The 16483-nt window shown below is 34.1% G+C and overlaps 1 protein-coding gene across 1 annotated transcript; it reads left to right on the top strand.

The window, feature by feature from the left end:
* The first annotated feature begins 2079 nt into the window (after positions 1 to 2079).
* On the top strand, positions 2080 to 12122 carry LOC143599754 (transcription initiation factor TFIID subunit 14b-like). The gene is made up of 6 exons (XM_077077636.1): positions 2080 to 2151; positions 2349 to 2437; positions 2708 to 2929; positions 3566 to 3750; positions 3832 to 3953; positions 11658 to 12122. The coding sequence occupies exons 1-6, from the start codon at positions 2119 to 2121 to the stop codon at positions 11745 to 11747; spliced, it is 741 nt and encodes a 246-aa protein (XP_076933751.1). The 5' UTR covers positions 2080 to 2118; the 3' UTR covers positions 11748 to 12122.
* The last annotated feature ends 4361 nt before the right edge of the window (positions 12123 to 16483 follow it).

Raw genomic sequence — 16483 nt, 5'->3', positions numbered from 1 at the left:
GGACAATATGACATCTACAGTTTTACTGTTGTCTCTAATGACAGAGCAAGATAGAATTGTCTTTTTCCAATTGTTGTCTGTTATACGACTTTATTTGTCTTTAGTTATAGACGTAGATGCTGTTGTAGTTTCTTTTGTAAGAGATGTTCTTTCTGAACACCACATTACAATTAGACTTTTGTTGTTTATATTGTGTTTTGCATTTGGACTTTGTGTTTCAAAAATTAAAAACTGTTTATTATTAGGAAAAATTTCTAAAATGTTCCATTTTTAGATAGAGATTCTAATTTTTTTTATATAGAAAATAAATGAAAGAAATTTATGTATTAAGTATTAACAATGTTGGTTGATTTATAAGTTTAACATGCAATCGAACTACATCTGGATAATGGGTAAGCGAGCAACAAGCTCGCCGCTATCCCTTTTTGAATCTCAAAGCCTATTCTACTAAAGATCAATCCTTGGTTCCTCAGGCTCTTTGAGTCACTGTGAACCACCTTCTGCACCCGCTCCAAAAAGCGAACCGCTTCGGGAGCTAGGGATCCAAATGTGTCGAAGGCAAAAGGAATGAACACGTGTTGATTCTCCAAACCGCCTATGCGGAACGAAGTCACTGTCTCTCAGCCCCACCTATGGGGACACCCAAGTGAGGTCGACACAAAATTCTAAATATGTCCCTACAAAATTCAAATTCCCCTTTTGTCCATTTACTAACTCGTCTTCGGTTGTATATTAGAAACTCGAGACGACATGTTTCTTAACTCGCCGTCCCCTCCATATTAGCTCATAACCCGTCGCCTCCCAGCCATGTTAGCTCAAAACCCATCGTCTCCCCTCAATGTTAGCTCAAAACTCGTTGCCTCCACCCTGTGTTAGCTAAAAAACAAATTCTACCTTATCTTTACTAAAAACATGGATCCAAAACTTAATTAAAAAATATTTAACTATTTTAAATTTTATTGATTTTTAAGTTCTTTTATATTGAATTTGGATAATAATATGATTTAGAAAAGTCGTGGATACCATCAAATTATCTTATGTGTACCTTTCTTAGATATATTTTTTTTAAATAACAAGATATATTAGATTTACTTTTTTAGCTAATACAGTGGGGAGGCGACGAGTTTTAAGCTAACATGAAGGGGAGACGATGAGTTTTGAGCTAACATGGAGAGGAGGCGACGAGTTATGAGAGTAATATGGAGGAGAGGCGGCGAGTTTTGAGCTAACATGGAAAGAAGACGATGGGTTTTGAGCTAACATGGTGGGGAGGCGATGAGTTATGAGCTAATATGAAGGGAAGGCGGCAAATTAAGAAACATATCGTCTCGACTTTAACGTAGAGCCGAAGACAAGCTAATAAAGGGATAAATTTATATAATAATAAAAGTGAGAGGAACATGCATTAGTGTTTTGTACATTATGCATTCAAGTTTGTACCATGTAATAATCATTTTTTTTACTTTTGGTCCCTACACTTTTTCATAGTTTACAAGTATGTCACAAAATATTTTTACAATTTCAACTTTGGTGTCCTATACATTTCATCTTATACATTTTTTTGTTTAACGTTTACGTTTGAATTTAACGAGTTAACGCGCTGCGACACGTGTGTGGTTGAACGTTATTTCTATTTTCCCGTTTAACAGCCACATCGCAACGCGTAGATGTTAAGTTGACTTAGTTATATCTTTTTTATATTTTATGTTTCGGTCTAATTTTTGTGTGTTAACACGATGCAATGAGCGTGTGTGGTTCAACGTTTTTACGTCTACTTTTTGTCCAGTTTTCTTAACTGTTAACGTAAGTTACTGACTGCGGGAGAGGGTATGACGAATGAAGGCGGTGGTGGTGAAAACTTCATGCTTTTAAGTGGAGTGGATATGTAAATACAAGATTTTACACCTCCGCCGCAACGCGGGGGTGTAAATACTAGTAAATAATATAAATTTTGAAGACACACCCTCCTAAAAATGATACATTTTTGGAATTTTCGCTATTATTACTAGAAAATGAAAAGCATTTTGTAAAATTACAAAAAGGCCCTGAATTCCTTTTTTTTAAAACCCTAGTATTTCCTAATTCTAAAGAACAACGCTGAGCAAGCAGGCCCCCAAAATGGTTCGATCGTCAGAGGATAATGAGAAGAAGGTAACAAACAATCTTCATAAACTCGATATGTTTGTTTGTTGGGTTTAGATACATACAGAATCAAGAAATCATTATTATTATTACTATGATGATGAAGATGATGATGATTCTTGATTACTTACTTGTTTACTGTTTGTTGTGGATATTTAAGTAATCTGTCCTCTTTTCTGCAATGTATTTATTTATTTTGGGTGCAGAATTTGGTGAACAAGCTAAAAGATGTTGAAATTAGTGTCCCTATCGTTTATGGAAACATTGCGTTCTGGCTCGGAAAGAAAGCAAGCGAGTAAGTTTCTTAAAGAACAGGTTTCCCTGTTCATGTTCCTAAAAAATAAAATTTAAATGAACGTCTTCGTGTTGGTTTATGTTTGTTTGTTTGGTTGTTAAACAATGGGCCTAAAAAGTTTAAATTAATATGTTAACCAACGAACTTAAACAAACAAATTTTAAATGAACGAACACTCACCAACATAAATGAAGATACGAGACATATGTTGCCATTTAAAAGGGGGTGGCTGCGCAGCTTGTTGCTGATGATGTGACATTATTATTTCAGGTATCAATCTCACAAGTGGACAGTTTATGTCAGGGGTGCTACTAATGAGGATCTGAGTGTAGTTGTTAAACGAGTCGTGTTCCAATTGCACTCCAGTTTTAATAACCCAACACGGGTTGTTGAATCGCCTCCGTTTGAGCTATCAGAGTCGGGTTGGGGTGAATTTGAAATTGCTATTACACTTCATTTTCACAGTGATGTTTCTGAGAGACCGCTTCACTTGTTAGTCTTCTTTTTTTTTTTAATGTAAAATTGGTGCATTTTGAATAAGCATAAATGCAATATGATGCAACCGTGACTTGAAAGTTGGATAAGTTGTTGCATCATTTAGGATCTGATCATTGCTAAATCTCAATAAAGTGTTTCTAATATTCGGATTTCATTATGTTATCATTGTAGACTTAAAGACTTAGGGGTGTGCATGGGTCGGTGATAAAACTGAAATTTTGGCTTTTGAGTTTTTTAAAATAGTTTGGTTTTACCGTTTGGGTCGAAAAACGATTTGGCAACAAGTAACGAATTTCGGTCTAAATCTTTTTGTTACATAAAATTGAAAAATAAAAAATGAAAATCCATAAATTCAGTTCGGTTCGTTTTTTTCGCTTTTAACTGCATACAAAACTGCAACCGAACCAAAAGTTTGGATTTTACGAAAACATAAAACCAAACTGTTAATTTTATTTTGACTTCGGTTATCTCCGTTTGGTTTTTCGGATACGGATCGGTATTTGTCAGTTTCATGCACGTCTATATGTCAAACAATGAGTTCCATGCCTGCAACAAAACCAATCATTTGAGGGTAAAATTGTAAAATAACGTCATCTATTTACGGTCTCAAGTTTGTCAAACGGTCAACAGATACCACCACTTGAAGTTATATCCAGAAGATGATTCGGGTTCCATGTCAGTCAAGAAACCCGTGGTTGTGGAATCATACGATGAAGTTGTGTTTGCTGAGCCATCGGAGGGTTTATTTGCACGTGTTCAGGGTCATCCTGCTGTAATTGGACCTAGGCTGCCAGCTGGATTTTCCTTATCCCCTGGTGGGGTTTTAATGTTTTTTAGTAATTTGTTTCTTTGTTAGTTTTAATTTTTATATATCCTTGTGTTGTGTTTTCTTGTAGTTTCAGCTGAGGATGCAGATAAAAGGAAGAGAGTGGATCCCAAAGATAATCCTCTTATGCAGTGGTTTACAAATTTTTCAGAAGCGGATGAGCTTCTTAAACTCGCAGCAGCTCGTCAACAGGTAACCATCAACTTATTCATTTCTGTTTTAACATAAGAGTTATTATACTTGCTTGACCTCAGAATGATTAATACATGAATATAAAAATTAGAATATTTGTGTCTGTTGAAAAATCGGATAAAAAACACAAGCAAGCAACTGTGGTTTTTCGACTCTTTTTCGTTTATTAATATCGAACACCACACATTACAATGACCTTTAACCCTATATTTTTACTATCAAATGACTTGCTAAACTAGACTTGTTTTTAGACTACAACAACAACAATAACCAAACCCAGTAAAATTCCCACCAATAGCACATCTATTGGCAGGGTCTGGGGAGGGTGAGACGTAGACAAATCTTTCTTCTACCCCAAAGAATAGAGAGGTTGCTTTCAAAGAGACCCTCGGCTTCAGCTTGTTTTTAGTCTCAAACTCCTAATAATACTCACCATATTAATAAAAATAAAGTTTTGACCATTCGAGTATAACCATTCGAATCCTTTTGCAAACAAGAGTAACTCTTTCAGTATCATGTTTAGATTTTATTTTCTACAATGTTTAATACCAACACCAAAATTAAGATAATAGAAAAAATACCATATAGTTTAATAATACAAAAAACATTACCTGTTCTAACTTTAAGATGGTCTTTTTCTGTTTACAAGTCATAGTTATTAAGGCGGTAAGCGCACTCAAGGCGCCTAGGCGCAAAAAAGCGAGGGCATGTGAAAAAAAGCGCAATAATAAAAACAATGAAATATATAATATAAAACTTTTATTACTCTCAATTATAATAAAAATTCAATACAATTAACAATTAAAACATTTAACTAATAAAAAAAATCTTTTTAAAATAATGATATTTAAATATATATATATATATATATATATATATATATATATATATATAGCGTGGGTAGGGTTAATGTAAAAAACAATATTTTTGTGAGAAGAATAAGAATAGATCTAGGCCTTTGGATCTATGATCTAGTGGTTGAGATTGGTAGTTTCTAAATAGTTGTATTGTTTCATATTTACATTGTATAGTGTCATATTTAGGTGGTTTGTTTTATTTTAAAACTCTTCTCACACTTCTCACAAAACACTTGTTTTTTATTTGAACTCTTTTCTATATAGCGTAACTAGAATATACAAAACAAATTTAATACAAAATCAAGAATTATCGATGATGTTGGAGTAAATTACGTAAGTTGACCTATTTTTTAGGTGATTCTTATCAATCAGTTATTGATTTATATTAAGAAATCTGAAAAAGGTCAAAAAAGATTAGAAAAAAAAGAAGTTTCTCTTGGATATGCACCTTCAACATTAAGAAGCAGGAAACCACCGTTTCGCCCAAAAATTGCGCCTAGGCGTGCGCTTTTAATAATTATGTTACAAGAAAAGAAAAAGTGTTAAAGAAAATAAATAAAGAGGAATGTTGCGCAGAAGTTAAACAAACATTGCGCAGAAGTTAAACAAACATTGGACTGTTTATTTGACTTGATAAAAACGAAACCCATTTAAATACTAGAGAAAGTCCTTGCCCTATCAACAGAGGCGGACCTACATATGTGGGAACCCACTGAGTTCCGAAAAGTTAGTAGAGTTGCTATATAAAATAATTGGAGTGAACCCATTAATATTGTTTGAAGTGAAGCCCATAAACTAAAATGAAAAAGCTTTCTAGTGGTAAGGGGATTTATTTTAAAATTGTAGGTTATGTGTTTGTGGCTGGTTGTTCACAATGTTTTAATGGTTATATATATATATATATATATATATATATATATATATATATATATATATATATATATATGGTAAGGATCATAAGAGAACTTTTTAAAATTGGACAAAATGGCGAAACAGGTCATTTATGTTTTCATGGTTTTTCAATAGTCGTCCTTTCGCAAACTTAATGACACAAAACATCCTTTATGCTTAAAAACTCTATCATGTTACGTCCTTTGACCATAACCCAGTTAAATTTTTTCTTAAATCCAGTCATGTGCAAGACACATGAGGGTCGTTTAGTCATTTTACCTTTACTAAAAAAACTAATGATATTTAAATTAAATCATTATTTCATCCATCTTTTCTCTCTCTCTCTCTCTCTCTCTACTCTTTCTCTTGATTTGCATCTTTCATGTGGAACACCTATCATCACCGTGCAATTCAAGGTCACCACCACTATCATGTGGAACAACTATCACATCATTCAAATCCACCATCGCAGGTCACGCCGTCAAGCCAACTCCAGAACCCCGTCAAGCCAATCACCTTAGATTCGTCATTAATCGGGATAGTTTTTGTGTGTTTTAGTGTCGCAGTCATATAAGGAACAAAAGCCCTCAGTCAATTTAAATTGACGAGGAAAATCTTTGAGTAATTGGGGAAATCAAAATTAGGGTTCTTGTTGGATTAGGGGGTTTTTCGAAGTATTGCATAAATGTTTTTGGAATCAAAGCATAAACAAGTTGCACCAGTCGTTGAAGTTGATTGCTTGTAAAGCCTTCATCATCGATTCTTGGTGTTTCGGGGCTAAAGCATGTGATTCCGACCATGTATTGGATTTCGGCGAGGTGAAACAGAGGGGTATAGTTGATTGGTGGTGGTGTATTGTGGCTTTTAGGGTATATGGTGGATTGGTGGTGACGGTGGTGTGACGGTCTGGTGGTGGAGAGAGAGAGTTTGCGCTGGTGGTGACGGTGGTGTGACGGTCTGGTGGTGGAGAGAGAGAGTTTGCGCTGGTGGTCGGGTGTGACGGTCTGGATTGGTGGTGTGACGGCGAGTTTGAGCTGTTGGTCGGGTGGTGGCTGTCCGGAGATATGGTGGTGGTGGTTGCAGATGGTGGCGGTCCGGCGATGAATTTCAGATCTGTGAATGTTTAGAGGAGTGGGAGAGAAAGGGAGTAGAGAGAGAAAGAAGAGAGAGAGAGGTTGTGTTGTATATAATTTTTATTTTATTAGTTTAAAAATTAAATAAACTATAAAATTTATATTACCCTCATGTGCACGGCACATGACCATATTTAACAAGAAAAATTAACTGGGTTAGTACCAAAGGACGTAACATGAACAGAATTTGAAACATGAAATACGTCTTGTGTCATTAAGTTTGCGAAAGGACGACTATTAAAAAAACATGAAAACATAAAGGACCTGTTTTGCCATTTTGTCTTAAATTTGAGAACTTTGAAAACCCATTTGAGCCAAAAAAAACCACTTAAAAATATTATAAAACTAAAAAAAACAAAAAAATTAAAAAAGTAAAAAAATCAAAAAAATTTATTTTTCATCTCGGTTTAATAAAAAAAAACTAATTATACACATATTTATATTTGTATTTATTCTCGATTTACATAATGTACACATATGTACATTATCATTTATCTTAATTGTACATATATGTATAAAGACTTACATGTATAGCATTAAAAAAATAAGTATTATACATATGTGTATAATTTTGCTAAACCGGTATTTTTTTTTAATTTTTTTTATGAAACTGAGATGAAAGGTAAAAATTTTTGATTTTTTTTTCACGTTTTTTTTGTTTTATTACTTTTTTATTTTTTTCAAAGAGAGTTTTTTTTTGTGGTTCAAAATGGTTCTTAAAGTTCTCAATATATATATATATATATAGGGTTTGGATCAGATACAAATGAAATTAACGTGCTAAACGTGAAAATCAAGTAGAGTAATTATTTATACATACAAGTAGAGTAATTATGTAATTACGTCATAGAGTATGTAATTACATAATTACTCTACTTGTATGCATAAATAATTACTCTACTTGATTTTCACGTTTAGCACGTTAAATTCATTTGTATCTGATCCAAACCCTATATATATATATATATATATATATGGGTGCAGTTACTATACGCTAACGCCTTAACGTACGTTAGGTACGCGAGACGCTCAAAGGCAAAAACCTAAAACGCTCAGAAAACGCTCAAAAACGGTCTTTGTGAAAAAAAGTGAAAAATTGATTGGTTAACCATCCAAAACTGTTTTTCTTCGGTGAACCAATGATTGATTGGATATGTATTGACGATTCCGAGATGTTTGGATGTGATTTCATGGATCGATTCGTGAAAAAATGGATTCGCGTACGTGATGTACGTTAAGACATTATTGTATTGGATCTTTTTCCATAGGGGTGAGATCTAGAGAGAACTAGAGAACTAATAAAGACTTATTTTTAACTATTTTTAAAAAAAATATTTTGTAATTTCTTTTTCTTTCATTTTTGTTGCACACTTGCACTTGTAACACCTGACTACCTGGCTTTTATGTTGCTAATTTTGGCCATCACCTTGGTCTCGTCCTTTGTCTTCATCGTTTGAACTCCCACAGCCACAATGTTTCAGCCACAATATCTTCACGGTCACGTCCCAAGTCCCTTAACCTGCTATTTGTCAGAGTAGTGGTTTACCATGAATATCTTCTTCCTTGGTTTTATGATGCATTCCTTGAAAGCTTTAAATCTTCCAGCGGCTTCTTGAAAAGTCGGTTAGTGTGTAAATGTTTCTCGATTTTGAATGAATAAAAGAGGCTGTTGTTTTATGTGGAGTTCGAGTTTTCTGTCTATGGAATCAATCATTAGGAAACTATAGTCTCAGGAGGAGTTTAGGCTTAGTGCATGAGGGCTATGAAAACATTTTATCATTTTAAAGACTATTCACATGTGTGCATGATGCACAAGGCACACTTTTCAAGAAGATGCTAAAGAATGGATGCCTCCATGTGCTTTATCTACACCCTACGCGCCCAAGTGAATTCAATGTCAGTTATGGCGTGTATACAAAAAGAGGTTTCTAACAATGTTTTGGTACAACTGGTAATACTGGCCGGTTTGAACCGATTTTTAACTTACAACTTCAAATCTTCAATTCAAAAAATAATCTAAAATATTTCTACAATCAAAAATAAATTTCCAGCAAAGATTTGTTTTAAACAAAAGTATACAACAGGTTTATGGCATTTGAGTGTTGAATGCATCAGGTTAACAATCACTTAAAAGATGAAATTCTGTATCATCTGGTTGACTACTTTGGTATTCAGATTGGATTTGGCATCCTAATCTTGCAAAATAGTTTTTATGTTTCGTATCTTATTTTGGGTTCATGTGTAGACTTGGGCAGCTGGCCTTAGAAGTTGGTCAACCGTCAAAGTTAACCGATTCCTTTAAAGCAGAATTGTTTCGCTTTTGACAGGTTTTCTTTCATAACCATAATCTCTAATCTATAAATGTAGGTCCTTCACAATTGTAATCTTCAACATCTCAATTATATTGTCTTGCTAGTGCAGCCGTGGATGTAGGTCAGCTGGTCAGTTTAGACCATAGTCACCTAAATCGCGGTTCGCTCGGTACGGGAACGTGGTTCGGGTACGCGGTTTGCTAGGCTAAAATAATTTTCAGTTTATTAATACATACACACACACACACACACATATTTATATGTAATTTTATGAAATAGACAAGTTTCCATATATTATATTGTAATATATAAATTGTGTAATAAAGTTTAGGGTTAAATTTAATAAAGATACAAACATGAGGGTGAAAAGTAAAGTTTTGTTGGAAGAAAAAATTAAAAAGAAAGCAGCGCCGTTTCAGTTTTAGGGTTTTGGTAAATCCCGTTGAATCTGTAACGCTCCAATTCAGGACCGATTTCCAGAAACCCACCAATCGAATTGGAGCGTTGTACCATCGATTCTGATTCATGATTTAGGGTTTAATCGAAGCGATGCATTCGCGATTTGGATCACGAATTCGGCAGCGACCGGTAAGGAAGCGATTTCCGATTCTGTACAAAACGAACCAATACGAAATTCGCAGCTATGCTAGAGAATTCTGTGACTATGGTTTAGACTGAACCACATAAAATCTCGTATTCTCTTTTTGTATTGAGTGTCGTGGGAAATATGTTTGAGCGATCAGTGTTTTGTTCTTGTTTCGACTTCGCATCGTTACCCAACATTAGCAGCCACCAAACAGCAGCAGATTGCTACTGTTTGTTTTTCGTTAGCGGTGAAGAAAGAAGCAGGTTAGTAGTTCGATTTGTGATCAGAAGCAGGTTATTAGAAGATTTTAAACTGCAACTTCTGTTTCTGTCGGGTTACTTGAGTTGCAAGTAATCTCCTCCTAACATTTTACTCGTTTAGAACTTCTGTTTTTGTTCAGTAGTCCATTTAAAGACTCCCGTTACAGCCTCTTTTCATTCATTTAATTTCACTAAAGTTCGAGAAACATGCCTGTTTTCTTGCTTCATGATTATTCCCCGGGTTCTTTGCATCTGCAACTAATTTTAACTTGAGCTGTGAACCAAGATCACTCCTGCACTTCTCAACGCTTATAGGAGTTGTCAATAGCGAATAGCGGTAAATAGCGACGGGTCACCTGTATGCTACATAGCGAATAGCGGTAAACAGCAACCGCTATTTCATATTTAGCGATAAAGGAGTAGAAAATTTTTAAGCAAATAATTAGGCTTTATATTCACAAAATAAGCTTTTACGGTGGAATCACGCTGTTTAGGCTTTATACACATGTAGAAGGTGCAGCTGTTTGGTCGATAAACAAGCCTTAAAAAATAGGTTTCTACAATTTTTTATATTAAAAAATAAAATAAAAGTTAAAAAAAAACCCTAAATGCGCTATAATCACGCTAAATGACCGATATTTAGTATATAGCGGTCTATAGCCGCATCGCTACATAGCGCGCTATAGCGCCCGCTATCACCGCTATTGACAACTATGCATACTCGTAGATTATCTTTTTTTGTTACAAAATTTAATCATCACATATTTAATCTTAGCTATTTTCTGAAAATAGGGTGTTTTAGTTTCTCAAACATTTGATCTACTGGTCACAAATGAGTCAATATACATCTATAGCACAAAATTTTGAGCCATTTATGTCAATAATAATCTTCTGCATAATGTGCTTGAACTTATTCATCTTCATCAGTGTCGTATTCTAGTATGTTCACCTTTATAAAACCAATCATTATAAAACGAACTACCAATACACTATATAAGTCACTTAAAATTTAAAAGTTGTGCCTAACTAACCTTAATAAATGCACTGATTTTAAGATTTTGCGTATGTCAAACCAATCCACTATTTTGAAGTAAATAAACCCAACAGTCAAGTAACTGAAATTGTTTTTTCAATGATCTGGCATCCAAGGAAAAAATCTGTTTATTTTTTTATATATTTGTTAATTCAAAAATGTAAGACCAAATATGTATTAAATTTGTTGTAATCTTTTATGTTTTGTCAAAGCAGCCTAATCCAAAAGTGAAGCCTAGTGAGCAAACTATTCAACGGAACCATTTCGTATATTAGTCCATAACCTAGTCCGAAGTTGATGAAACTGATCAGTTAGGTATTTCCAATGACCGACTTTGTGTTGAAAATGAATTGAAGGAGGCACTTCATGTGATATTCAATCCTTTTACATTATTGCTTATCGGGCCAAAGAAAAGTATATGACCTGTGACTAGTTCATAACTGATTAGCATGTAAGAGAAATTCTGCAGATGGGCGAAAAAATATATTTTCCCGAAAGATGTAAATTTTAAAACTTTTAATTAAAATAATTCTTACAGGTTAACAAGTCAAAAAGTTTGACCTATGTTGACCTTTTTTTTTTTTTTTTATATTTGACGTTGAAGATTCACATGTGATGTGGTGACTTTGTAGGTGCAAGCTCAAATTGCAAGAGTGAGGCGGCAGTTGACCTTAATCGACGGACAACATCAGCAGCAGTTAAAACCACCATCTGAGCTATAAAACCGTACATTACTTTTACCTTTGGTATCAAGAAAACATCAAACTCAACCTGTCTGTATTGTTGTACCTTTTTAACTGTAACTTTCACTGTTTGTAATTCTATTGAACATCGTAAATACTTTATTTGAGATTATAATGGATATCAAAAGGTAGATGTTGGTTCCCTAAAAGGGCATGCGGATAAAAAGACTTACTTTCATGTTATATGTTTTCTTGTACTTTTGATTGTTTTTTGATCATTCCACGATCAAGATAAAAATAAAAGTTACGCGATAATTATGGTGCGTGTACTTTTATCCTGTGAGGTACAGTCTTTTTCGGTTGAATGCTTCCTAGAGGACAAGTCGGTCTTGTGTGTTATCGCTTTTGTGCTTTAATTTCTTGATTTTACAGGTGGTGATGGATATTTCAATTTCATGCATGTTCTCCAAAAGAAAAGGCTTTATCAAGAGGAATCATGATGTTTGTTACCACCTTTGGGACGTTTGATTTTTGTTTTCGATGTACCAGGTTTGTATAAGTATTTTTGTCTTAAAACTCATAGTAATTAAATGTTATACATATATAATATATCATGTGTTTTTTTATCAGAGGTGGTAAAATGGGCGGGTCAGGCATGTTTTGTAACTGGTCAAAGTGGGTCAGGGTTAGGTTTGCCCGCAAAACATTTTTTGTTCGAGACTTTTACGTATGTATAAAATAGTTGATGCATCACGGCACATATAATTATAATAAAGTATCATTATAACGTAAAAATAACATTTTTTAGTAATGATTTAGGAGGTTTTGTGCAATAAAAACTCACCTTGACTACTTTCAACTCATTTGATCAATTGACATTTTAGTCATTTTAGCTATACTTATATCTGCTAAAATGTGTAGTACAAGTGATGATGCACAGGTGGTTGTACCATGTGGACTTGTTCAAAACACTTAAAAAGTTTTTACTTGTTTCGTTGAATTATAATTTATAATATGGTTATTATACCCTTCTCTTTATTTTAAACTCCATTAAGAGAAGGCTATAAATGTCATAGATATTAAAAAGCAAGGAATATTTGATATTATGAATTGTCAGGAAAATATGATATATTAATTATCCCTATTTTCTACTATTGTATCACAGTTGGCTTTTAGGTTATGGAAATACAAATGCCATATTTTCATGTTTCACAGTGTTTGTACATTGTGCATCAGAGTATGTAGCGTTGTTCAAAAATACAAGTTTTAACGCGGATAATGATTCGTACAACGCAAGGACAAAAGTAAGCCAAGGAAGGTACAAACATTGAAATGCTTGGTTATCTCTCTCTTTAGAGTAGTTTATATGAAGCTGTCTTGTTGCAAGTAGTTGGAATTGATCTCACATGTCCTCTCAATATATGTAAGGGACAAGAGTAACATGGGTTCATGTGCATTTACAAGATGGTGTCACCATCAAAGGGAAGCTGGGCGTCCTACCGGTGCCCACGTCTAAGCTTAGCTCTAGTGTTGTTCAAAAATACAAGTTTTAACGCGGATAATGATTCGTACAACGCAAGGACAAAAGGGAAGCCAAGGAAGGTACAAACATTGAAATGCTTGGTTATCTCTCTCTTTAGAGTAGTTTATATGAAGCTGTCTTGTTGCAAGTAGTTGGAATTGATCTCACATGTCCTCTCAATATATGTAAGGGACAAGAGTAACATGGGTTCATGTGCATTTACAAGATGGTGTCACCATCAAAGGGAAGCTGGGCGTCCTACCGGTGCCCACGTCTAAGCTTAGCTCTATGGGTGACCACATCTTGTTGAGACCAAGGGACCACTCTGTTTCACCTTCTCTTCGTTTCTTCCTCACGCAGTATGTCACCTTTTTTAGAGGTGTAAATGATCCCAAACGTTAGTTTAGCTATTCTAGATTCGCTTAAAAGCTTATGACTCTAAATGGATTAATTAATTAAAAGTAATTTCTAAAAATAAATGTTTTTTCATTATGGTGTCTGGACAAATAGTCATTTTGTAAAAGGTTAATTTTTTAGCACAGGTTAATTTTTTAGCACTGGTTAACGGAAAGAACATAATGTGTGACAACATTAATAGTTGTACTTAAAAAAAATATATCAGGATCTTGATCTTGCAATGAGATTAAAGTTAACTAACATTGAGGTGAGGCTTTCAGACTTGTACATTATATATGGTAAAAGTTGTATATTTGCCTTGGGCAGTTTTTGAAATTCTATGTTCTTGATCTTGCCTTTATGAATTATGATATGGCAATTAACATTCCATGGAAATAATAACAAGAACAAAAACATGGGGCGTTCGTTTCACGGAATGGAATTAGAATTGGAATTTGTATAATAATTGGAATTTGAAGGAATTGGATTTGAAATATGAACATTCCAATATGAATTAGAATTGAGGGAATTGAAATCCAAATACATTCTTAATGTGTTTTTTTTGACAAATGACTAGTAATTAAGGAAACGGCGAAAATATTTTAGTTTTTTTAGATTTTTTTAATTTTTATTTATATTTTGTGTTATGATTTTTTAATGATTTTTTTTGAATTTTTTATGGGTTTTCTGTTAAGATCAAAAATCCCTAAAAAAAAATTAAAAATAATAAAAAAAAATCATAACTCAAAATATAAATTAAAAACAAAAAAGTATAAAATCTAAAATGTTTTATTCATTTTTCTCGTTAAAAAAAACAAAAACAAAAACTCGAGATAATATTCCAATGAATTTTCTTGAATTTCTTTACATTTTGGAAGGATTTGAAATCTCTGTATTTGAAGGAATTTGAAGGAATTAAATTCCAAATCTAATTCCAATTCTTTGAACCGAACATACCAAAATGAAATTAAGATTCTAATTCCAACGAAATGAACACGCTATGTCATGGGATTTTAATTCCAATTTCTTTGAACTCCCACGAATTCTGTGAAATGAACACGCCCGAAGTTTCCATAACTTGTTCATGTTGCATTAGTAGTTGTAAATGGTTTCAAATTTAATTAAACTTATCTTATCAGTTTGTCTATCGAGGCCGTTGCTCGAGAGAGTCATGTCTTCTTGCTTATGATTATTAGTCATTGGTTGTGTTGTGAAGGACTTGTAAGGGCCTAGAGGGTCTAGCTCCAACTATCAACCAGTAGTACGCATGAAGCACGAGCATGCACACTTTCATTTATTGATTTTCGTTAATTGTTGAGATATAATTCGAATGACATGCAGGGTAGACCGTAAGGGTCTGTTTGGTATGTGGTACTAGAATGGACGAGGGAATGGAATGGATGGGGGAATGAAATGACAAAGGAATATAATAGATCATCACTATTTCCATTGTTTTATTTGGTTACCATGTATTAAGTAGAAATTGAATGAATTATTACTTTATTTTATATGAGCAGGATATGATAGACGAATGAATAAAGTAAAATTGGTGATGAGCGGCGATGGCAGTAGTAGGTGGGGGTAATTGTGGAGGGTGGTGGCGACTGTTGATGGTGGTTGGTGGTAGTGGTGGTGGACAACAAGTGGTGAGTTGTGGTGGCGGAAGTTGGAGACGGTTAGTGATGGTGGTTGGAGGCGGTCGGTGACGGTGGTTGTCGTTGACAGGTGGCGGTGGGCGGTGATAATAATGAGGCGGGGACTGTGGCGGTGGTGGGTGTTAGCTGTGGCAGAAGGTGGTGGGTAATGGCTACTGTGGTGGTCGGTGGTGGTGGCGGGAGGGTGGTAGAGATGATGTAGGGTGAAAGATGAAATGGACAAAGGACTGTGGCGGTGGTGGGTGTTAGCGGTGACAGAAGGTGGTGGGTAATGGCTACTGTGGTGGTGGCGGGAGGGTGGTAGAGATGATATAGGGTGAAAGATGAAATTGACAAAGGAATAAATAAAATTTAATCGGTTAATAATAAAAGAATTAACAAACTATTCTTTAAAAGATATTTTGTAGTTACATATGATTTCACAAGATTTTTACTTCAGTGTGAGGAGGGAGTTAATAGATGGGCATATGGGAATGATGGAGATGTGAATATGGTACTTGAAAGGACGATATTCTACTAGAATATAAACAAGACGAAGAAAGAGACCAAATGCATATTTAAGACATGAAAACGTAACCACCACCTTATTTTCTTTGGTTTTCTCCTTTTTTTTTCTTTATATATATATATAAAATCCGTTATCGTACATTACATATGCGAGTTCCTACACCATCATTTTTAAAAAACATGAGTGACAATATTGTAAATTTCATCAACTCTGAATCCGTCCTAATTATTCGTCTGCGTGAATTAGTTCGATTAGTTCATGGTTTACGTTGATCTTAAACCTACGCCTTTTGGATCAGAAGATGTTAAATTAGGTCAATTTTGAACTTAACGTGAATAGAGGATTCATAAGGTTAAATTAATGAACTTCGACCCAAAACTGAGCAAGGAAATCATTCTAAATCATGTAGAATCATCAATCGATCCTCATATCAACTTCAATTTTCGGAACTAAACATGTATTTGAAAGTTACAAAGTGTTTAAATGTTCAACATGTAGTTTAGTCTGAACGTTTAAATGTACAATGTGTAATCTATTTTTAGTCAGAAATTTTTTCTGTCTTAGTTTTTGCTTGAACGTTTTAAGTGTGTAATTAGTTTTGGTCAGCAATTTGTTTTGAATCTCTTAGTTTTTTGCAAATTAACATCGGGGTTGATTGAATAAAAGAATAAGTCCAACAATGTTTTCTAAGGGA

This window comes from Bidens hawaiensis, unplaced genomic scaffold, assembly GCF_021521415.1.
Source record: "Bidens hawaiensis isolate Kalapana, Puna unplaced genomic scaffold, B.hawaiensis_p1.1 tig00052636_1, whole genome shotgun sequence".
NCBI classification, from domain to species: Eukaryota; Viridiplantae; Streptophyta; class Magnoliopsida; order Asterales; family Asteraceae; genus Bidens; species Bidens hawaiensis.
This window is presented reverse-complemented; position numbering and strand designations above follow the sequence as displayed.